This window comes from Rutidosis leptorrhynchoides, unplaced genomic scaffold, assembly GCF_046630445.1.
Source record: "Rutidosis leptorrhynchoides isolate AG116_Rl617_1_P2 unplaced genomic scaffold, CSIRO_AGI_Rlap_v1 contig499, whole genome shotgun sequence".
NCBI lineage: Eukaryota > Viridiplantae > Streptophyta > Magnoliopsida > Asterales > Asteraceae > Rutidosis > Rutidosis leptorrhynchoides.
The window spans coordinates 26,457-51,529 of record NW_027266728.1 but is presented as its reverse complement, the minus strand read 5'-3'; the positions used below and the strand labels follow the sequence as shown (position 1 = coordinate 51,529).

At 32.7% G+C, this 25,073-nt stretch overlaps 2 protein-coding genes and 2 pseudogenes across 2 annotated transcripts; 2 read left to right on the top strand and 2 right to left on the bottom strand.

The window, feature by feature from the left end:
- Positions 1–1,682: 1,682 nt before the first annotated feature.
- On the bottom strand, positions 1,683–3,112 carry LOC139884069 (uncharacterized). The gene is made up of 5 exons (XM_071868148.1): positions 2,869–3,112; positions 2,535–2,785; positions 2,234–2,283; positions 1,969–2,082; positions 1,683–1,809 (listed from the first exon to the last, which is right to left on the bottom strand). Exons 1-5 carry the CDS (start codon positions 3,110–3,112, stop codon positions 1,683–1,685), a joined length of 786 nt encoding a protein of 261 aa, XP_071724249.1.
- Positions 3,113–5,411: 2,299 nt separating this feature from the next.
- On the bottom strand, positions 5,412–12,440 carry LOC139884067 (autophagy-related protein 11-like; annotated as a pseudogene).
- A 2,207-nt stretch (positions 12,441–14,647) lies between these two features.
- Positions 14,648–19,008, top strand: LOC139884066 (probable DNA primase large subunit; annotated as a pseudogene).
- A 1,523-nt stretch (positions 19,009–20,531) lies between these two features.
- LOC139884065 (serine carboxypeptidase II-2-like) lies at positions 20,532–23,009 on the top strand. The gene is given in 11 exon segments (XM_071868147.1): positions 20,532–20,730; positions 20,860–20,967; positions 21,088–21,162; positions 21,165–21,182; positions 21,277–21,369; positions 21,502–21,587; positions 21,683–21,949; positions 22,196–22,329; positions 22,431–22,526; positions 22,626–22,731; positions 22,839–23,009. Coding segments are annotated over 11 exon segments (1,353 nt in total).
- Positions 23,010–25,073: the final 2,064 nt, after the last annotated feature.

Below are 25,073 nucleotides of genomic sequence, written 5' to 3'. Positions count from 1 at the left end.
TTTCTATCTCCTTACCCAAAAGAAAAATAAAAAACTTTACCTCTCCCTCTGGCTCCAAGCCTTCGCTGTTTCTTTTTAAAAAATCATCAAATTGTTTTATATATTCATCTTCAAAGAAACAAAAAATTCACACCTTGACAAATCCCTCTTCCGCCCATTCGAGTATCATTTATTTCTGTCTTACAAACCTATTTTTTCCACTCATACTAACTCCAACTAGATCTTGTCAATTTAGGTCAGCCACGCATACGGTGTTTGTGCAGTTCTGTCCGGTGCCGCCTTGAGGAACCACCAGCATAGGGAGGTTATACCGTCGACGAGGCTGACGTCGAAGAAATCAAGCCCGCCGGAACCGTCGAGGGTGCACTCAGCCAACGTGGCAGGTGGTGTGGCGGCGTCCTCCGTACCCAGAGTTCGTCCCCATAAACGGCTGGCCCATTTAGAAGGCGGCGTTATAGGCTTTGATTCGCCTCTTTGGAGGGAAAATCCGGTGGTATCGACTATCGAGCGGCGCTACTCCCGAGTTTGATAAAATGATTGGCCACTCTGTGTACTCACTTTTGTTAATAAACGTGAACAATGTCGACTGCACACCTGCGAATTTTTTTAAAAAGAAATCCAAACCCTTAATTAAGATCCTGAAATTAAAAAACACAGCTCAAATAATCATTTATGTGTGTATATATATATATATAGAATCCAATTCGAAGGATTTGTATAGCTACTTACCAGAAATTGATGAATCAGAGCCTAAAATGGTCCCAAAAAAAAATAAGCTTTACCTCTCCATCTGGGTCCAAGCCTCCACGCTTTTTTCTTTTTTTTTTTGGGTAAGGAGATGGAAAATGGATCGGTCCGATGATTTAGTATGTAGTTTTAGGTGGACTTCAGTTTTTCCGGTCCAATTAAATGATATGGACATTATGTGTCAAAATTAATCTGACATGTACAGTACAAACAAGTCCATTTTTATTGCTACATAAACGACACCTCGCTAAGAAAATAAGCAAAACGGACACAAGATTTTCCAAATCAGTTTTCCTTCGACACAGGAGTTACAAAACTCTTTTTTCGACATAAAGATTTTCGAATCACTTTTTGTTGAACACAAATCGTTATGACAGTATTATCCCTTTAGAATATAGCAATAATTGTACAATATTTTGCCTTGTTTTTGGGTGTGGCAAATCTCTTTCTTCGATTGCAAGGATGTGATTTTCTTTCCCAAATCTTAACTCTTGTGGCTTTCTCCCTGCTTTCATCGTACCACTTATTTCTGTCGATGGCGAAGATTTAGACGAGTCTTTAAGATGGGTGTATATTGGGACGACATGTCCTTGTTTCTTCTATCGCTTGCTTCATAAGAGCCCTAACTTTTGGCAAATACGCATTTCCTAACATTCGATCGACGAGAATGGCTTTGCAGTCAAAAACAGAGTTGCAATTTTTCAGATTTCCAACAGGAAAAAAAATTAAGTTTAATAGCTAAATAATTGGGCTAAACAGCACTATATAATTGGGAAGGTTATAAAGCATCATTACTCAACGTCACCAAACAAAAGCCGAGTGAAAACAATTTGATTAGAAACAATGGCAATTGGAGCTCAACAAGCACAAACAATTGACATTGCAGCTTACAACAAAAAGGTACATAGTCAGGACAAAACTATTAATAACTGAGATTATGGTTTTTTCTTTTTACCCTTGAAAGCATTACTACTTGGTATTGGACCATGGAGACATATTCGTAGATCGCCTTGCATTAATCTCTGATGAAAGCATGTCTTATACAAGTCCCAGAATTCATCTCTGCCAAATAGAAAATGACGAATGTAAATGAGAAAGCTTGCCATACTTACAGTAGCCCAAAGTTAAAAACAATGCCAAGACATCTATGCATTTCTGCATAACATTCAAAAACTATAAAAGATAGAATTCTGGTGAGATAATGTTAGCTTGTGTACCAACCTGACTTGTGGAAGCGTGAATAGAAAATAACCCTTAACGTCAGTGTGAAGGTCGAGCACCAGAACTTGTAGCCGCGAGAGATTTAATGCTCCAATGTCGATCAACTTTTTTATTCTGGAAAAAGAACAAATCATGCAATAAGCAAAGAGAAAGTGACAAACTACCAAAACAATATTACATACATTCAGGCAGCGCACGTCAAGTTTCCAACAGACAGTTGGCGAATCCTAAAGAAGTCATAAAATACGAAGCAGAATCTGATTACCTACTCGGTGTACCACTAGCAATATTAGCTCGGTTCTTCAACAAGGATACCTGCATCAGACGTAAACATTAAAGGATTAATAAACATTGAAGAATCAGCTTGAGTAGCTCCTATGACCAATTCTCAAAGGCCAAATGTTAAAGAGTAAACCTCAATAACAAAATGTGAACTCATATAGAAAAGACTAGCACAGTGCACTTAGGTTATTTATTTTGTACATAACTATTTTGCAATCAAAATCATTTATAAGACAAAATCGGAAAATTAATAATGAGATAATGGAAAACGAAAGTACACCAACCTGTTCTTCAACCTTCATATGCTTAGAGAAGAGCTTGACGGCAGGACACTGTTTGGTCAGTGGGCGCACAGCCTTGAACAACTCTAACGATCTCAAAGCGGAAGCACTGACAATGAGTACACGTGGACTACCCACATCGTCTTCCACAAGCTGACTTTCACAGAGCTCATGTTTCCATTTATCCCTAAATGCTTTCTTCAGGTATTTATCGAGGCTTAATTCTTCATCACAAAGCTCCACAACACCTTTCTCTGTACAATTCAATCAATTACTCAACTTAATCGATGAGTTAGCTACATAAAATAAATACAAAAGGGTGGAGTAAAGAACCCACCTTCAATAGATTCCAGCTCGAGAGAAGAAAGACGGATTTGATTAGACGACTGAAAGTGTTGTAAGAAGAAGCTGAGCGGCCCTTGCTCTTGTACTGGAATTGCTTCTTGTGCCTCCGACTCGATAACATTGTTTGTGACTGATTTAGGCTTTTCAGATTTGGTCTTCTTCTTCTTCTTCTTTAAATTTTTAGGTTTTAGAGAGGTTTTTGAAGGAGGCGGCTTCTTTGCTTTTGAGCTCCCCATGTCTGCAAACACGAAAGCTCCAATCTGCCTATGTAATTATTTATTTATAATAAAACCGAATTGACAGGACCAAAACCGAAATAAACCAACCTATTTAGACCGAAATCAAATCCTGTCCAGTACTTTTTTGAAGTAAATCCTGTCCAGTATTGTTTTGCTTGTTCGCGCGATTTTCAATTATTAGCAACTTGTATTCGTTATACTGTAGTAAAGGCTGACGCTGAAGTGAAATTTTTATTTTATTTTTTTATTCAACAGCTTTTTGGACAAGGGAGCTTTGCTCCCTGAACTCAAATAATTTTAAAATTTATAATTTTAAAAAAATTTATCACATAATTTGCAAGATTAAAATCAATTTAATAATCATAAGACCAACATGTTATTGTTAGAAACTAGTCCGTTGGACGGAAATTCCATACTTTTAAAAATTAATAATTTAAATATATATTATATATAAAATTATATAATAATTATTTATATTAAAAATTATTAAATCTATAAAAAAATTTAACTTTATATCAGTTATAATTATTTTGATTTGATTTCAAAATATACAATCCTATTAAATTTAATTTTATTTTGTTTTTAAAAATAATAAACATAATAAAAAGTAAAAGTTATTTATCAAGATTTCATAATAAAATTTATAATTTCATCTAATCAATTTAATTATCCTATTGTTTGAAAAATAATATGTGTCCGTTTTAATTAAGAATAAAAAATATATATAACGAGTTTTTATGAGGAATAATAATTTAAGAAAAAATAATATATATTATAATTTAATTAAGAATGATTTTTTTTCATAATATGTCCGTTTGAATAGGAAAATGGTAGATGTACTCGTTTTAATTAGGAATAAAAAAAATAATATATGAATTTTATTAGAAATATTTTCTTAAATAATAGATGAAATTGATTAGGAATAAAATTATTATATTAAGAAAAAATTAATTGGTAGAATTTTATTAGGAATCATTATGTTTTTATTGTATTTTGATTTCCTCATTAGAAAAGAAAAAAAGAATAATGTGATTGATTTAAAATTATAACTTGAGTTCTAATTAAACTCAAAGTTCTTAAATGCATGTGTCCCCGTCCGTTTGACGGAAAATCTATACCTTTAGAAATAAATAATTTAAATATATATTATAAAAAATTATATAATAATTATTTACATTAAACATTATTAAATCTATGTCAAATATATCAAAAAGAAATTATTTTAACTTTAAATCAATTAGAATTATTTTGATTTTATTTCAGAATCTACGATCTTATTAGAATTAAAAATTTATTTTTTTTGAAAAATAAGATATCTCCGTTTTAATTAATAATAGAAAAAAATATAGCAGATTTTTATTAGAAATAATAATTTAATAAAACAGTTTGAAAAAAATATATATTTTAATTTGATTAAGAATAATTTTTTTTTAGCAATATGCCTGTTTGAATAGGAAAAAAAGAAGATGTGTCCGTTATAATTAGGAATAGAAAAAATAATATAATGGATTTTAATTAGAAAAATCATTAAATAAAAAAATTAGGAAAAAAATGGTATATTATAATTTTATTAGGATTTTTTTAAAATAATGGATAGAAATTGATTAGGAATAAAATTATTATATTAAGAAAAAATAATTGGTAGAATTTTATTAAGAATCCATTATGTTTTATTGTATTTAAATTTCTTAATTAGAAAAGGAAAAAAATAATATTATTGATTTAAAATTGTAACTTGAACCTAATTAAACTCAAAATTCTTATATACATGTGTCAAATTACTATTCGTTAATAAAACGCCATGTGTCGGATGTTGATTTGACAATAAAATTTACAATTAAATTGTAATTGAGACAAATTAAAAAAAATCTTTCTATTACCTATAAGATTTTATTTTTTCAAATCCAAATTAGATAAAACAATCAACTAAAAAACAATCGACTTATCGGTTTTGAAAGAAAATAATTCGAGCGATCATTGATACTGACCAATTTAGACCGAGATCAACATATATTGATCAATATCGTCGAGCCAATCCAATTCGAATTGCAAAATCGCAACTAACTAGTGATCGTTTCCACCTGAAATGAAAACTTGAAAAAGAAATTCTCATTTAACTTGATAGAAAATACTATTAAAGAAGCAAATTGATATTCACATTTACTTTCTATGAACTACTACCTCCGTCTCTAAAAAAATATGTATTTAGAAAAAAGAAACATGTGTATTTAGAGACGGAGGTAGTAGTAAATAAAGAAAACAAAAGGTTATGTACGAATAAGAGATCATTAAGAGCTTAAATTTGATCAGCTGTAAAAGAAGCTACACAATCTGGGTTCTTCTGGCATTCTTTTCTAACCAAGTTGAGTTTTGTATATTCTAGTTCTTTCATGATCTGCTCATTTGCAGCTTCTAGCTTTTGGCATTTGCTAACTAGTTCTTCACGTTCTTGCACAATAAGCAAACTTTATCTGCAAGGACTCGAATGCACTTCCGGTCATCTTCAACAGTCATCAGTGGAACTGAACAAATCAGAAACAACCATCATCATTTATGCGAAACAGTTCATTAATTATAATATAAGAAAATATAGTAAGAGAATAAGCAGCAAATTTAACCAGTAAATAACTTACTTGGCCAATGATTGAGCTAACAGACGGAAAGAATCGGCAAAACCAGTAACCCCACCAGAAGCATAAACACAGGTTCGGAGTCTTTCAAAAAGGCCACGCATTTTCACAGCAGATGCTCGAAGTGTATTATACTCCGAGACCCTACGATCAGCAGCACATAGATTGGTTTGGGCTTCCCGTCTTGCTTCGTGCAAACACTTCTCCGATTGAGCAAAATTCAGCTGTCAGGAAAAAAAAAAATTAAATGAACTTTCAAACATTTATTTTACATATGAAGTTTAAAGAGAAAAAAAGGTCAATGTATTCTACCTGAGATTCATCACGGAGTTTCCTACTCATATCCAACTCGCTTCTCAGTGTATCAACCTCCTTCATTGCTTCTTCGAGCCTAGTCTTGGTACCACTCAAAAGATTTCATTTTTCAGCAATTGCGTTTCGTATCTCCAACAAAAGACCATCGCTGGCTTTATTAGAATCAAAAGGAGACTCGACCACTGCCTCACAAGATGAGACAATATTTAAAGGCTCAGGCATGCTCACAGTGGAACTGTTAGTCAACTGTCCAGTCATCCTATCATTTGCTTCTTCATTGTAAACTTGTATTTCTTCATGTTGTGACTCAAACATGGTTTAATCCATCTTTTGAGGATTTAGCATCCCTGAGGAATCCATCAAGTTTTCATCAACCCCATCCAACGAATTTGAAACGCATGATATCCCATCCATTGCCTCAGTGATAGAGGTGCAAGCCACATTTCCCTCCTCAGAAGCTGGAATGTCATCGCCATCTTTAAGTTCATCCTTGCTGTCTGAAAGCTTCTCTTCTTTAAAATTTTGATCTGATGATAGTCTTTGTTCCAATTCTTTTATGCGACTCTCATACGACATGCATTGCTCGTGTTTTGCCTTTAGCATACACTGAAGATGACTTGCATACTCATCTTTCAGATGCAAGGTTTCGGCAGTCTTCTCAGCAGAATTCTTCAACAAACAATCTATTTTACTATCATCCAGCATTTCATATTCAACTTCAGGGCACAAGGCACAGATAACCGCTATAGCAGAAGCAAGTTCAGCTTTCAACTTGGCATTCTCAATTTCTATTTTGCTGGTGATAGTGCTAGCAATCTCACTTACCTCAAGGAGCTCTTCAGAGTTATCTTTCTCAATATTTTCTACAGCCGAATAAGAACTACTGGATGTAGTAGAATCCTTAAGAAAGGAAAAACTGGCCAAATGCTCAGGAGCATAGTGATTCAGGTCGGAAATATTCATGTCAAGCAAATTAGTATCAAAGGGAGATATATTGACATCACACTGACTAGGAGTATCATTTAGTCCCATGGAACCTAATAAATCCTTAGGAATACATGGACTATGTGATTTTAGAAATTCCTTTCTTCTTCTGACCTCCATGTTTCTCTTTGTAGCAATCTTTTCATCTAACTTTCCTGCCATGGCCATATAAATTTTCATGGATGCTTTTCTTCTCACCACTTCTGCAAGGCAAGATCTATAAGCCGGACCGATTCCCCGGACCAACTTCAGGTCGGCAAACAATTCATCTTGATGGACCATTGCCTCTCTAAAAACAGGGAACTGCATCTTAACATCTTTGACGAGGTAAGTAACGATTACAACTTTCTTTACATAGTTGTGTGTAAAGATGATCATGTCATTCTTCTTCTCTTTGCATAAATCTAGCAGCTTAGAAATTAGACTATCACAAGCCTGCATCCTTGGAAGATAATTCTTGTCGTGGACATCATACATGGGACCAAGGGCCGAAACTGCATCATGGGGACAGAGTGACGAGGATGGCGTACAGGACACGCAATCATCCACAAGCTTCTTAATTGTGTCTACATCTTTCTGCATAATACAGAAGACTTCATCACAAAATGGACTCGGAGAATGAGTAGTTGAAACAAGGTGTTGCAACTAACATTCAGAAACTACTCAGTAAACAAAAGAGAAAACAATACATTTACATAGAATGCCTAAGGGCAGATAATTTCTTTGTAACAACTAAACTCCGGGTCAGTATTAGCACCATAGTGAATAAAAGACATTATCAGCCAAATCATGCTCTCTTGAGGTACAAAACAAAGAAGACTGTACAAATAAAGACAAATGCACCCGTTCACTTTTTCTCCTTGTGAGAGAAGACAAAGCCATGGAATAACTCAACTTTGACAAAGCACGGCCAATAAAGGAGAATTTCGCAACAAAACAACAGACATGACTAACCTAAATCAAACAGAGTTCAAAGAACTATAAAAGATAAGAAAATTAGTAGCAGAGATAGTTTGGAACGAACCTGAAAGACTGCATTATACTCCTTTGTTCATGGATGTAATGCACGTGCTCCTCCATCACTGATTCTAGATTCCTGAGAGGCGAGGAAGCCTTACTAGCAAACAATTCTTCAACCTCGTGTGTTCACTTGGGAAAACGTTTCTCTGAACTGAGAAACTTTATTCTCAAACTGCCTTTGAGAACTGCCACAATTCTCAGCCACCATCCGCAAACTCTCTTCCTTCACAAGATCCAATAAGCACTTGCGTGTACTTGTCTGCAAACAAGGATGAAGCTTTATGGCCCTCAATTTCTCCAATTCCTTGCCGAAATTCGATAGAAGATCAGAATGAAGCCTATGCTGAAATGCATAGTGCTTCATGAATTCAGCGTAGTTCTGGTGAATAGCTTTATAATATTGGTCGAAATTTTTCGTTGCAACCTCCAAAGCCCTCCGTTGCACTTTTTGTTGTCGCCAGAGCCTTTTACAAGTTTCATACTTCAATAGTGTTAGACTGTAAATAGCATTCCCCATTGATAATGGTGTCAAAATTGTGTCTCGTAGGAACTCAAAGCCTTTAAAGCTGGATCCAGGCGATCAACCAGAGGATTGGGATCAGAGGTCGATGGTGGTGGTGGGTCTGGCACTTGGACGATATCAATTTTCTCAGGCAGAGAATTATTTTGCAACCTGGCTTTGTTAAATATGAATAGTTCTCCATCACAAGTTGTGGATGGAAGCTTGTATGCGGAAAGTGAATTTCTAGGCTCCAGTCGCAAACCCATAGAAAAACAAGCTGATCACTGAATTTAATGCCGGAAACGGGCTCTAAATGCTGCATGACTGACTCAACTAAGGTTGTGTCATTGCATTCAACCTCAAATGAATGCCCATTCTCTGCTAAATGAACTAAAAGTTTACCTGGATGGATTGAAGTTTAACTGCTGCTGACAGTTTTCGAGTTCATCTTTTCTTCTCTGCAAAAAAGACTGCCTTCGAGAGTTTATAAACCGTGCCTAATCCAGAAATCGTTCAACCCAATGCGACTGGAACCCTAGAAATCTTTACTTAAAGGTATGAACTTTGGCATAAAGACAATCACCAAATTCAATTTCCTTGAGGAAAAAAAAAAGGCCTTATTCACACGGACGGACCCACAATATCCGAAAAAGTAGCTAATGACTATACACATAACCCAAAACACTGATTGATTAGTAGTACTAGTACTCCAAAGGAAAGGAGTAATCAGAAGTTGATTAGTATTCGATGATAATGAAGTTAGCAAGGAAAAGGACCACTCCACTGCCCCTTTCTCTTCTATTCTTTTTTATTTTATTTTTCTTAAAAAAGAAAAACTCAATTTTGAATGAATCTTCTAATTTTGGGATTATGTCCTCGTAAATCTCAAACTTTGGTTAAATAAACCATCAGTTCCTTGATGTCAAGTCTCCGTTAAAAATAATGATGAGGCTGAATACATGGCAAAAAATTACTAAACGTTGGGTCTTTTATCCACATAGATGTCCGATCAATAAATTTGAATCGATTAGATAACAAATGATTTTAATTAAACTGGTTCAAACTAAAAATTGTGGGACCCATTCCACGATAACAAAAATACTGCCTGATAATGCATTCATGGCCTCTTCAAAATCGATCATCCCACACGCACCCATCTCTAAATAATCCCAGACTAAATTCCAAACCCCACTACTGACATTCCCCCAAATCCAAACCCTAATCAAACTTTTTCCATCTCTACCCTCAAGAACCTCTCCCTCCTCGCCGCAATTTCGTTCCCATTCGCGCCACCGTGGCTTGCCGAGGTGATAGAGAAAGTCGCTCTGTTCGACTTCAATCTGGAACTCCTAATCGCTGAGGAGATAGGAAATTAATTAAGACAACAACAATCAACAAGATGTATGGCGTCATGTACTGTATCCTTTTACCCATTCTCTGATTTTCTTTGTTTTCAATTTGAGCGAAACCCAATTTAGCTGGAAATGTTGAATACGAGTAGTGGGATTTTTAATTTCTTAGTGAAGAAAGATGTCTAGAAGATACTCAAGCGCAAAGACAATGATGTTGGTAAAAGAGGTCTTCTTTCTCAATTTAAAGTTTTAATATTTTCGTCTCACATGATGTGGGTTTTACTTCATTTGTAATTAATTTTCCCTTTTCAATATACTGCCTTTTAGTTGATTTCATCAAGATGAACATTTGATTTCAACTCCATGTGTATGATTTTCTGATAAAATGATCAGATATGATTTCATCCATATGAATTGAGTAGGTCGTATTATTATGTTTTGTGATTTCATCCATATGAAAATTTTGGTTAGCATAATTGAAAGACAAGATCATTGCAATTAACCATGTTTAAAAATGTATGAAGACGCTACAATCAAGGGTCGGATGGCGGCGGGCGGTGGCCGGAATCCGGGCAACATGAACAAGGAGGGGAGAGATTTAATTTGAACTGGTTTAATTTGAACTGGTTTAATTAAAATCGGTTGGGTTTAGATTTAATCGGTTAGTAATCTAATCGGTTCAAATTTATTGACGGGACATCTACGTGGATAAAAGTACCCCATCGTTTAGTAGTTTTTTTCATGTCATCAGCCACATCATCATTTTTAACAGAGATTTGATGTTAACAAATTCAAGGATCCGGTGGTTAGTAAATGAAGTTAAGGGATCTAGAGGTTAACCTAACAAAAATTTAGAGATCTATCAAGGCATAATCTCTCCAATTTTCATCACTTCTTTCAATGTCCAATTCAGTTGGAGACTTCGAAGCTTTTTATACATACAAGTCGGTGGGCCGCCTGTTGGACGGAAAATTTCGTTTAAAATTAATAATTTAAGCTTTTTATCAATTCGTTTTCTACTTCTTTCAATGTCCAATTCAGTAAGAATAATTTTTGTATTGGAGTTAATGATATTAATATGCGTAAAAAGTTCAAATCTGTCAACTATTCAAATAGAGAGGTAGTACTTAAATTATTAAGTACTACCTCTCTATTTGAATAGTTGACAGATTTGAACTTTTTACGCATATTAATATCATTAACTCCAATACAAAAATTATTCTTACTTTACAATTCTAACATTTTTTTTTTCTATTAAATTATTAATTATATGTGGTATAGAGTTAGTGGAGGGGTAAAAATGTAAAAAACGAATTGATATTCTCAAACGTCAACTATTTAAAGACAAAAAAGAACACAAAAAATATCATCTATTTCTATACGGAGGAGTATATATCATATAAAAAATAATATAATAATTATTTATATTAAACATTATTAAATCTATGTAAAATGTTATATTAAAAGAAAATTATTTTAACTTTATATCAATTATAATTATTTTGATTGATTTCAAAATCTACAATCCTATTAAATTAAAATTTTATTTTATTTTCAAAAGTAGTAAACATAATAAAAAGTAAAAGTTATATATTAAGTTTTCATTTCATAATAAAATTTACAATTGCATCTAATCATTTAATTGTTCTTATTGTTTGAAAATAATATATGTCTGTTTTAATTAAGAATTGAAAAAAAAAATGGTTTTTACGAGGAATAATAGTTTAATGAAAAAAATTAAAAAAATAATATATATTATAATTAATTAGAAATAATTATTTTAATAATATGTCTGTTTGAATAGGAAAAAAAAAGATGCATCCCATTTAATTAGAATAGAAAAAAAGAATATATAAATTTTATCAAGAATATTTTTTAAATACTAAATAGAAAATTGATTAGGAATAAAATTATATTATGAAAAAAATAATTGATAAAATTTTATTAGGAATCATTATGTTATTATTGTATTTTGATTTCCTAATTAGAATAGCAAAAAGAATACCATTAGCTTAAAATTGTAAAACGGAACCTAATTAAACTCAAAGTTCTAAAATATATGTGTCAAATTACTATTCGTTAATAAATAACATATGTCGGCTGTTGATTTGATAATAAGATTTGCAATTAAATTTGCAATTGGAACAAATTTAAAATTAAAAATCTTGCTATTGTCTATACTAGTCAGGGGCCCGTCCGTTGGACGAGGTATATTTCCCTTTTAAAACTATTTAAATGGATGTTATATATAATCATCATACGATAACTTATATTTTAGAAGTTCGATAATCATCAAAATATAAATACGAAAACGAAGGTTTAAGTAAAACTATCCAAATTAGCATAAAATCTATCCAAATTTAAAAATGAAAAGGCCTAAAAAAACCTATCTAAATGATCACGGGTCATCTCAAATTTCTGAATACTTTTCCGAATACCACATTCACTGTCTTTCCCGTCACGACTCCTTCCTCATCACGGATCAACATCTTAAACCCACTATAGTTATGACCATCATTCATAATACTACTTTGGATTCAATTATTTCGGGACAAATATAAATTACGAATATGGATTTTCGATATCTTATTTTGGCTCAACGGTCACCAGGTCTTGACACTTTTGACACCACCACTTTGGCCCATTCTTTTCAACCTTTTTATTGCACGTGGTACATCCTTAATAATATCGTTCTTGATGGACTCGACTTCGATTATTTATGCAAGTATTGTAAAAAATCCCATCTGCAATAAAATTATATAAAAGTGAGAAATCAAACTTGTCAAAATTTGACTATAAAAAAATTCCTTGACCTAAGACTGAATATTTTTTTGATCAGGGAAAACTAACCCAAAGAAAAAAGTGGTTTTGTATTATGCAACGAAACGGATCGTTTTGCATGAATTTGCTTTTAGAACATAAGAAAACAAAAAATAAAACAAAATTTCTCAGAATTATATATGTACTATATGGATGCAATTTGAAATTGTGTTTTGGGCCTTGAGTCGTAATGAACAATGTGCGTCTCCAAATAAAGAACTACTATTTAAGACTATGAAATTATCATTATCTCTTAAGATATAGTTAGTTCTTTAATTGTGATTCTTTTCGTAAGGAGGATTTCATCCGACATCAAAACTGGTCTCGATAGTTGGGTTATAATTTGTGTGTAGGAGCCTATATCATTAAGTCTACAATACACCACAAAATCAGTAAGTAAAATCGTAGAAAAAATGTAAAATCAATCTATATATAAAATAATTACTTTTGGCTATATTTAGATTTTGGAAGCTATATACTTCTCTTTCATTTATTTGTTGTCTATATTTTGCAAGAAGATCAATTTTAATTGTTTTTTGAATGCGGTCATACTACACACACAATAAAATATAGAAAAGACACATTTGTTAGATACATTAAAAAACAAAACTTCTAAAAATTCTCCATCATAAATATTCTAAGGATAAAAAAAAAAATTCATCAAGCAAAATCATCTCTATACTTCCATCTGCTATACAGTTATATAAACTTGGTACAATCCGAAGATTTAAGACGCAAGCCTTAATCTTCCAATCAATACGTCCCGAACAATGATCATCGATTTGAGAATATTTTGACGCCATCCTACAATAAAACGATCTATAATCAAAAGATGGAAAAGATAATTATTTCAATATAATTTCGTTGATTACACAATAATAGAATGTTATTATGGTTGGGAAAAAAATCGATCACTATAAAAATAAAACAAAACTTCTACTAATAAAAAAAAACTCATCGATCACAATAAAAACAAAATAAAACTCCTACTAACTAATTAATTCCTAATTAATTAGTTAGTAGTTGTATTGATGAGAAAAAAAAACCTTTATTGAAACTTCTTTTTGAAATAAAATAAAACTACCTTAATAAAAGAAAATCATAAGAGAAATTTTTGTTCGTACGGGTATGAATTTTATTGTGCATATAGCTATATTTATACTCGTAAAGCAAAGAGAAAAGACAATAGGAATCTCATATGATTAGAAATAAGTAATTGATATATGATTAGAAATAAGTAATTGGTAGAATTTTATTAGGAATCATTATTGATTGTGTTTTGATTTTCTAATTAAAAGAGGAAAAAAAATAATACTCCGTGTTGACTTAAAATTGTAACTTGATTCCTAATTAAATTTAAACTTGATTCCTAAATTAAACGCATGTGTTGGATGTTGATTTGACAATAAAATTTGCAATCGGAATATATTTTAAAATTGGAAAATCTCGTTAAGATATTTAATTTAATTTAATAATTTATTTATGATTCTACAGTATTTATTACTGTAGTACTATAATTATACTAATTTTTTAATCGTTTCGAATCTTGTAAGTAGCTTAATCAATCAATTTTTTACGGACAGGACCAGGGGTGGAAGTGGGAAAGGTTTGGGTTTAAACATAACTTTTGATATTCAACTGAATCGGATATGACATGGCAAAAGTTATTTGGTGAGAAAATACTCCACTGCACTGCACCATAATGATTTCCTGCCATTTATTTGGCTATTATTAGGTAGTAAAGAAGAAAATAAATGGGGGTTGGAAAAGGAACTGAAAAATCTCAGTTTTTAGTATAGGGTTCAATTCAATAAATATATTCCGTAATTTAGTCTTCGAAATTTACTTCAATTTCAATTTTCAGGGGGGAAATTGAAAGTAGGTCGATCTCGGAAGAGATTATCACTATATGACGACGGACGTAGTCTCAACCTCCGTCTCGCTCCCCCTCTCCCGCTCCGCTCCGCCTCTCGAAGTCAAACTCGAAGAATTTGAACTCTTCGCCATCGATCGCCTCCGCGGTACGTCAATTTTATTTTATTTTTTCAGTTCAAATTTCCCGATTTATAGTATAAGTTTTGGTATAAAGGCGCTATTATTTAAAACCACACATAACTTGAAAGAAAATGAAGCTAATAGTTGGAGTTATTCGGGATTAAACTTGGATTGTTGTCGATGTTTAACATTTATGTATTGTGTTGATTTCTGACTTTCATTTAGCATAAAATTGAATTTTGATTTATGCAGTTCTTAAAGGGATCTCTGATGGATTGTCCCGTGGGAAGAAGCATGATGAAATGGAAAAATTGGTAAAAAAAAGAAACTTATATGTTATCAAGGTTTCGTATTTTGGTACTGGAAAATGTTAGTTAAATTACACATTTCTGTATATTGTAGGTAGCTCAGTAGTGGAAAGATAATATGAGGAGTCTGCAGGGTTCCGAGGTTTTCAACAAGGATGTTATTTCTCACTTTGTTCTGCGCCTAGTTTATTGCAGGACGTAAGGCCGACTACATTTTTTTCTATGGAATTACTTTTCTCAATACATTAAATCTTCATTTTGAATCTCGTTCTTCTTGGTTTTGTCTTCTGTTTGTGTTGTTAGGGAGGACTTGAGGAAATGGTTTCTTACCGTGGAGACTGCACTCTTTAAATACCGTTTGAAGCTTGAAAGCTCTGAAGCCCAGGTATGATTTCTTCACTATTTATGGTATTTTGGTTTTGCTATCGGCACATGGACTCTATCTAACTTATACACTTTTTCTTGCTAGTTTGTGCAGACAGCCATAATGGAAGAGTTCAATCTTCCTTACAAGCCAGTCACCATCGCAGAATTTGAGGTGATCTTATGTTTATCTAACTTGTACATACTAAATCACAAAAAATTCCGACCATCTAATCTTCATGAAACAAACCTGCTTTGTTGCATATATTTTCATGGCTGATTTAATCTTCTGTCTTCAGAATATAAAGGAAAAATTGCGTCAAGTTGCACATTCCATCAATCCGAAATTAACGACTGGTAATTGCAAATTATCTTTTAGTTTTATCTACTCCCTCCGTATACAAATAGATGACGTTTTTGGTGATTTTTTTTTGTCTTTAAATAGTTGATATTTTAAAAATATCAAAGTATTTTTTCTACTTTTGCCCCTCCACTAACTATACACCCACATACAATTAATTATTTAATTAGGAAAGTGAAAGGATAAAATTGTAAAGTAAGGATATATTATATATTGGAGTTAATAATATTGGTATGCATAAAAAGTCTAAAAGTGTCAACTATTCAAATACAGAGGTAGTATCATTTATGTATTTGTATACTTGTCTTATTTATGCTGAATGATCACAGCAAACTTTGTATTAGAAGTGGGAAAACCCTTTTTTTTACAAACTATTTTGTCTATTGATGTGTTTACTGATTCATTTCTTTCTTTTTTTCCTTCTGCAGCTGACACCATATTTTACAAGATTTGCTAGTTTGAGATAGCTTTCTATGCTTCATCTATTTAATATGTCATGAGTGTCTGGGAATCAATGGAAAAGGTATGCTATGTAAGGAGGAGCCGTATTCATACAATTAGAAACTAAACTCTAAACTAATATTGAAGGATTGGTTATAACCATAACTAAGCAAAGTTTGGGCATGTGCAATGTGGAAGAAGCTCATCTTACATTTATGGATGCATATTTTATCTGTACTAACAACTATGTTTCTATTAAAGGTGCTATTTGAAGAAGTTCCAGAACTTGTAGCTGATTGTAAGGTTTCTATTCATAAGGGACATGCCTATGTTGCTAAGAATCAGGTAAATAGAGTATACATGCCACTGGTTTTCTTCCATCCCTTATTCTAAGCTCTGAAGCATTGCATGAATGTAGGTTGATGCTTATCGCCTTCATCTTTCTTTTCTTATTCTGGTCATTTTTATATCTTTCTAGGTGGTTTCACTCATTATCACGCAATTTCGTAGTCATCTATCGAAGGCACTTGTTCTAACAAACAGGTTAGCGTCGACTATTTTGATTAATGATATAAAAACATAGGATACTTGCATTGTTCATCAAGTCAACAGTTTTGCTTTCAGAAAATGGACATCTACTATAAGAGAACAAGAAAAGGATCGACTAGCTCCAGTAAGTTTTGAACCATGAACTGTAAATGTTTGAATGTGTTTAAATTTTTCCCAACTCCTTTTCCATGTTTTAGATTGTTGTAGCACTTTGTTCAAGCTATCTTGGTCCTGACTATTCACAGGTATTATATTATTAAGAACACTCCATTCCCTACCTGATGGCTTTTCTATGTGTTTGTTTAAATCATAGTTGTTGTTCTCACAGCCAAGTGAAGCTGGTGAGATATCACTTAAAGATATTGATCAAGTGGCTAAAAATTCATTTCCACTGTGTATGCGCCATCTATTTGATAAGGTAAGAATAAATAATTTTCTGTCTCTTATGACTTGCCTCTCGATGCTGCTTTATATTGTAGACTTCTGAACTGTACTTCATTTTCTTTCAGTTAAAAGAGGATCATCATTTGAAGCATGGAGGAAGGATGCAGTTAGGTCTCTTTATCAAGGTTCTATTTCACTCTCTTCATTCAGCCAAGTTTGCTTTATATAATTCACAACCAGTGACAATTGCTAGGGGTCTTAATGCATAGTGGCATGTTAATTGTTTTATGCACTTTATCTCGAAAATCTTTCTTCCATTGGCTGATAAAAATATTTATCGCTACCTCTTTCCTGTGCTTATGGTGGTTGGATTAAATCTGGAAGATGCCTTGGCATTTTGAGGCTGAATTCTCCCAGAAGGTTTGTGGAAATACTTTTACATTTATGTGCAATCCCAAAGGATAGGACAACTGTTATTTCAGCTTAATGGCATATGAAATTATGTACTGGTAGATTTGATAATTGTTAAATAAAATTATCTACGTGTATCCAGATACGATGCATTTTAATGATTTGCTGATTTATGTCTTGAACATAAAAATTTTGACTTACTGTTAAGGTCTTAATTGGCACAGGTTGGTGCAGAGAGGTTTGACAAAGAATATGCATATGGCATACGACATAACTATGGAAAAGAAGGGAGAGAACGATAAGAGGTTGAATTAATCAAGCGTTGAAGATTTAGAAACTACCTTCAACTAAACAAATCATAAAAATAAAAGTTGTGAACAAAATATTGCTATTGCTATTGCTATTGAAATTGTGTATTGTATAATGTATGTATTGCAGGATTATACACCTTACTCTTGTCAAAAGATCATCTCATCCACTCCTGGTGTCATCATGGATGTCCCTATCAACACTTAAATATATATATATATATATATATATTACGTATATGTATATATTGAAGAAAAAAGAGCAAGATAGGAAATTTGCTTAGTCGACAATTATCATTTGGTTTTGGGAAGTCTAGTTTATTATGAAACTAAAGGCTAAGTAACTGCTCTATGAGATAAGCTGTCAAATAAAAGTAACTATGGTATGATGTGACGTTGTAATTGTACCTTGCATGTATTATTATTGCTTTAGATACTAATTTAGTGGTAGCAGCGAAGAGAGCTTAAGTAAACGTATTTTTAAAGGATTGTAATTTTCTTTGCTCACAAATAACATAGAACTTTGCATTGTGCTGCTTTTTATGTTATGAGTAATGTGGCTTGCTATCTTTTTTTGATAAATAGGTGCTCTGTTATCTAGTAGAATGGTGTAGGTAGTCGTGCAATGGAGGATGTAATGGAAAAAGTGAAAAACAGACATTATCAGGTACTCCAAGATGTCTGCTGTAAAATGCTTCCAGGTGCTCTTATCATGGATCAAAATATAGTTTTTTCTCGCTAACATTATTGTTATTATACACAGTTGGCATGCACCTTAACTTTGAAGCTATTCATAGTGCATCTTATGATGCTGGGATTAATCATCCAAATCAGTACTTCAGCGATAGCCAAAAGATCCTATAATCAAAGGTAGTGTCGCTGTTCAATGTTTTGTTTAATCAGTGTAAATTCGAAGAATTTTTTCAATTGCTCTTCTTTTGCTTTTCTATGCAATGTGGTAATTTCTTCCCCACTATTTATACTGCAGAACCAATCTACGACATAAAGAAATAATTTCCGAGCCTCCTCATGAAAAAACATCCCCTAGAGTATGTCTTTCTTAGCAACAACATTGTTAAAGTTATAAATTTAGCTATAGCATTGTTAAATTAAAATTTTGCAGCGTCTAATTAAGGAGGAACAGATGTGATAGTTATTTGGCTGCCCTTAATCCCCTATCAGAAAAATATCCTAACATTGTCTTTTAAGTAATGTACATATACAAGTACTTGGTAATGGTGGAATGTGCCTCATGTTTTCAAGAAATCAGTTTGTAGAGTTTTTTCTTAGGAGTCTGAATTTGTTTGTTATTTTGATTACTCCAATGTAACATTTTACAACAAGTATGAAACTTATATATGGTTTAATTGCAGCAAGGAGACATGGAAAGTGAAGCGTACCTCAGGATATGATTCGAGATGGGAATAGTTACAATTAAGTTAAGTTGCAAGGCAAAAGTAGACTCATTTTAATGTCCCTGTAATGTTTGATTATCATTAGGATGATGTATCTATCTATGATAATGCTATTTCTCAACAAATTCCACTATTTCGATGAATTCCATCTGTATGTGATGATTGAATAGTAACGTCTAAATGAAGGCTGAGTGCCAAACTCCATGGAATATATCGACAAATAGAATATGTATGCCCATAGAAATCATGTGGTGTGGATAACAAGGGACAACTCAGAAGTATGTACTCAATGGCCCAAATGAAAGAAACTTGCTTTGAAGCAACCCTGAGTGCTGTCAAGTGCCACCAAGTTTTGGACTCCTTTTGTACATTTGGAACTCATTAATCGCGGTGAGTGACTTTGTTTAGTAATGTATTAATGTTAGGTACTGTCTCCGTGAAATAAAAATAAAAATGTCATATATATATTTTAAGAGAAGAAGTAGCAAATTTATACCTCATTAAAATTAGCATGTGTATTCACTGATAAAAAATTTATCTATGACCATATAATATATTTTTTTAGTTTTTATGAAGCAAACATCATGAATTCATGATCCAGTTTATCGGCGTGACAATATTGAATTATTTGATTATTATATCCTGAGACGTGCTAGTTGCTAAGAATAGGAAATATAAATTACTATATTAAATTTTATGCAATGCAATTATATATGACAAAAACTTGGTCTTGCGTAAGCTAAGAACCAATGAACAAACTAGAAATAGATATGTGATATTTTAATTTTAATTTTTTTTTTTAAAGTCTGTTTGATTTCGTAAAATAGTATATCAATAAAATAAAATAAAATAAAATATATAATATAATATATTTATTTTTATTTTTAATTTATTGTTAATTCTTAGTGCTACAAGTTTTTTTCCAGTTTAGCTATCTATAGTAGGTGTTAAAAGATGTAATTATCGACAAAATGTAAGGAAACAATCTGGATTACATTACGTTTTCTCAAAACATAATGGAAAAGCCAACATTATTTATTTAATTGCTTTAAAGCCTTTTTGTCCTTATTTAAAGGGCAAGTATTCCCTTCCTCATCACTAAACCAACCAACCAACCAACCATTCACTCTCTTTATTCTTGTGTTGTGTGTATTAAAAAAAACCAATAATCCCCTCTATGTTAAGTTTCTTTCAAAAAATGGAGAAACCCAGATGGGGGGGATACGTCTTCCTTTGTCTTCTCATTACCCTCTACTACATGGCAGCTGCTTCTGCTAAAACGCAGCAAGAGCTCGATAGGGTCACTAAACTTCCTGGTCAGACCTTCAATGTCAGCTTCCCTCACTATTCTGGGTATATCACTGTCAATGAAGAATCAGGGAGGGCTCTCTTTTACTGGTTCTTTGAGTCTTTTAAAGACTCTGATTCTAAACCCATTCTTCTCTGGCTTAATGGAGGTACGTCAACTCAAAGTCAACGACTTTTTCATATTTCACCCCTGTTCTATTGCTTTGACTTATGCTATTTGATTGGATAGAACTACTATTGTCTGATTTGGTAATTGTTAATTGATGATTGTTGTGTAGGGCCTGGATGTTCATCCATTGCTTATGGCGAGGCCGAGGAAATAGGTCCTTTCCACATTATGCCAGATGGGAAGACCCTCTTTCAGAACCCTTACTCTTGGAATCAAGGTTAGTAGGAATCAAAATTTGAATGAACTCACTTATTGCTCAGACGAATCAGTCTGCTTAATTGTTGTAGTTTAACAAATTATTACTAAATGCAATATAACTTAAAACTACTTTTTGCAGTTGCCAACATTCTATTTGTCGATTCACCTGCCGGAGTTGGGTTTTCCTATACAAATACTTCATCTGATTTGCTGAACATGGTGATAAAAGGACAGGTACTAGTCCTTAATTTGGTCAATTTTCAGATTAAAAACCATTCCTCTCTGTTGCCATTGCATTTTTACCTTATCATATCCTGTGATTTTGCAGCTGAGGATTCACTTGCATTTTTACTGAACTGGATTGAGCGCTTTCCTCAGTTTAAAGGACGAGACTTCTACATCTCAGGAGAGAGCTATGCAGGTTTGCTTTTAAACATGTTTGCGAAAAATCTCTGTTTTAAATAACTCACTCCATTGTTATAGAGCTGATGTCTTAAATTTCTTGTGCGTTGTTTACTTAAATCCTTGTTTTATGGCTTAATCCATGTTCCAGGACACTATGTTCCTCAGCTAAGCCAAGCCATTGTTAGACACAATCAAAAAACTGGGAAAAATTCAATTAATCTCAAGGGTTATATGGTATAATCTTTTGCCCTAGACTAGCAGATCAGTTGTTACTGGAGACATGTATCATCTGAGCTAATGAAATTTTTTCTGTTTTTTGTATAATGCAGGTTGGGAATGCTCTAACTGATGATTCTCATGATCACTTAGGGCTTTTCCAGTTTATGTGGTCATCTGGACTGATTTCTGATCAGACATACGATAAACTAAAGCTTGTATGCGGTTCTGAGCCATTTATCCACCCATCACAGTCTTGTGATGAGCTTTTGGATATTGCTAGTACAGAGCTTGGAAATATTGATCCCTATAGCATCTTCACTCCTAGTTGCACAGCTTCCAGCCAGAGCCAGTCAAGACTACTGGAAAAGAGAATGCGTGTGAGTAGCATTTCATCAACTGACTTCAAGTTTTTGGCCTTTTTTCCTAATTTCACTTATGTTATTTGTCCCAAATTGGGAATCCCAAATGAAAAATGGACCAGTCAGGCGCTGCCATCTCAGTAGTCATCAAAAATTTTCTCCTTTCGTCATAATGAACTATCATCTGGCAATAAAAGCTGTTGAAATACTTAAAAGATTTTTAGTCAGACTAATTAGCTATTAAAACCCTTTTGATATGTATAGGTGATTGGTCACATCAATCAAGAATATGATCCTTGTACAGAAAAGCACTCAGTTGTTTACTTCAATCAACCTGAGGTTCAAAAGGCACTCCATGTCTCGCCCAAGTTCGCTCCGTCTAAATGGGAGACGTGCAGGTATCGACAGTTATATCTTGCAAAAGACTCGCCTATAAAAATACTATTAAATGCATCTTATGATCAGGTAAACTTGACACTTTGTTTACTTTTATTTGCAGTGAAGCGATAAACGTGAACTGGAAAGATTCTCCTAGTTCTGTACTGGACATTTATCACGAGCTTATACAAGCTGGACTGCGAATATGGATTTTCAGGTTAGTCTTTAATTTTCTAATTTTGTGTTGTTTTTGGAGTTAACAAAAATAATACTGGTTAATTGATTATAGAGTATATGATTTTTCATGTCTTGACAGTGGTAATACAGATGCTGTGATTCCAGTGACATCCACCCGATACAGTATTAATGCTCTAAAGCTTGCTACTGTAAAGCCATGGCACGCCTGGTATGATGATGGACAGGTAAAAAGATTTTCTCCAAGGGCCAGCTTTAAATTCAGTTATAAGATAAATAATATATGATTATTCATTTCGATATAAATGAGAGACGATACAATTTTGTGTTGCAGGTTGGAGGATGGACAGAAGAGTACGACGGATTGACATTTGTGACAGTTAGGGGAGCAGGGCACGAAGTTCCTCTACATAGGCCCAAACAAGCTCTTACAATCGTCAAATCCTTCTTAGCAGGAAATTCGATGCCCACTCTACAATCACAACAACTGGTCTCTTCCATTTGATATGTATTTGAGTTGTTTGTTGTATCATGCAATACTCTGATTCTTAGATTCCACTGCCATTGATAAACCATATACGAAGTTAAATCATCAATGAAAGTTAAGATAACTCGTTGTTTAATACCCCTCCATCTCAAAATACAAAAACATCATGTATTTTGTTATTTTCCCTCTTATTTATCAATATCTGTCAATTTGAGCCACAAGTCGGATACTGTCCTCGCTATTCGGCCTTCAGCACCTCAGAACTAGATTCTGAAAAATACAGACTTTTGAACCTATGTATTTAACATAAGTGTTGCTGCAAACTGCCTGTGTAACTAACCTGTGCTCGCTGTTTTGTTAACATAGGTCTGCAGCAGTTTGTGTAAGTTGGCTATTTTCGTCAAAACCATTATACAGAAGATTTATTTCCTTCTTGCAGCACAAGTCTCGTGTGGAAACTAGTATAAATGAAGAATCCTTCTATGATTCCGTTTTGATCCGATTTGATCACGATTCAGTTTGATATGATCATGGATTCGATTTGATTTGATATGGATTTCCTATTATCACTATGATCTGATTTGATTTGAACAAGGATCTGATTTGATATGCTTGAAGATCAGATTTGATGTGGATTTCCTATTGAGAGAAGGAATCTTATTTAAATCCTCAACAAAAGGAAAGTATATCAGGATAAGGGTTCTAAAGGGAAACAATCTCTATTTTGAACGAAGAGTCCACACCCGTTTTGGTGTGGCAACTGTAATAGATAGAACGGAGAGTACAGTTAGTGAAATAGGAAGTAGGTTATAGACGAACGAATTGTAACCCGTTTACTGTCCTATTGTTGCAAGTATAGTGGAATGTCGTTTACCTCTGGGCTAGGCCCCGCAGAGTAGGGAAAACTTTGTGTTATTTACTTTCTGCATTGTGTTTTTATGCTATGTTAACTTGCCCCTATTAGCACACCTGCACTAATCTGTCAAATCAGGTCGAAATACACCCTTCAATAAGGACTTTCGAATATAGTTTTGAAAATGGGTTTCTCTATTTAGTGTGCACTCAAGCATTGAATATTTTTCATTAGCTATAAATTTTAATTAAAATTTCTACATGTATTCTATCCCTAACTAATACAGTTTTCTTTTAGTTAACTTAGCAGATTCATGACATTAAATAATTATTTTTTTCTCATTATTTTATATTATCATATTATTTGGAATCAACTTAACTTATTTTTCAGTTATAATATGAACTTAAGTATCAAAATATTATTTTTTTTCCGTATGATTGACTGTTTTTCTGTACAAATAATATTTTAAAATGCAATTGAATAATTCATGAATATAAATAAAATAAAATAAAATACTTTTAATTTTTCTAATATAAAGTATATATTATGCATTTATAATTAATTATTTTATACACTCTTGATTTTATATTTGAAAATAAAAAAAATATAATCTAATTAAAAATAAGAAAAAAAATAGTATTATCCTCTATTTTATTTAGCCTGAGTGTAAGCATAGGAAAAAACGAATCATATTAATATAAGTTAAAAATATATTTATATAATAGAGTGCAATTTTTGATTTTTTTTAAAGTTAATAGAATGCAATATTGCGTTCTATAAAAAAACTCAAAAATAAAAGAGATAACTGATATAATATTTTTATGATGTATCATGTATATTTAATATTTTATCAAAAAAATTTTTGTATATTTAATACATCCAGTTTTAAAATATAACTTTTATATTACAATAATATTTCAATAAAAAAATATCTAATTTTTTCATTTTATCCTCTCATTTTTATCCTCTTATCCATGGTACTCCAAATCTTCGATATAAACAACAAATCAGTCCACCTCCCTCATCTACCCATATCCTCCATCACAGCCACCATTTCCTCGGCTATTAACAAACCCCTTTCGATCTATTCTTTCCGTCTCAAATTATATTTTAATATAAACATAATTTTTTGTCTCAAATTAGATATAAATTTTGAAAAGTTTAAAGAATATTAATTATGTTTTTTCATTATACCCTCACCACCTTCACCATCTTCACCCTCATGTCCC

Coding starts and splice junctions, on each gene's coding strand:
- LOC139884069 (XM_071868148.1), bottom strand. CDS start 3,112: ATGGGGAGCTCAAAAGCAAAGAAGCCGCCTCCTTCAAAAACCTCTCTA. Junction 2,786..2,868: donor CGAGCTGGAATCTATTGAAG/GTGGGTTCTTTA, acceptor TGAATTGTACAG/AGAAAGGTGTTGTGGAGCTT. Junction 2,284..2,534: donor ATATGAAGGTTGAAGAACAG/GTTGGTGTACTT, acceptor CGTCTGATGCAG/GTATCCTTGTTGAAGAACCG.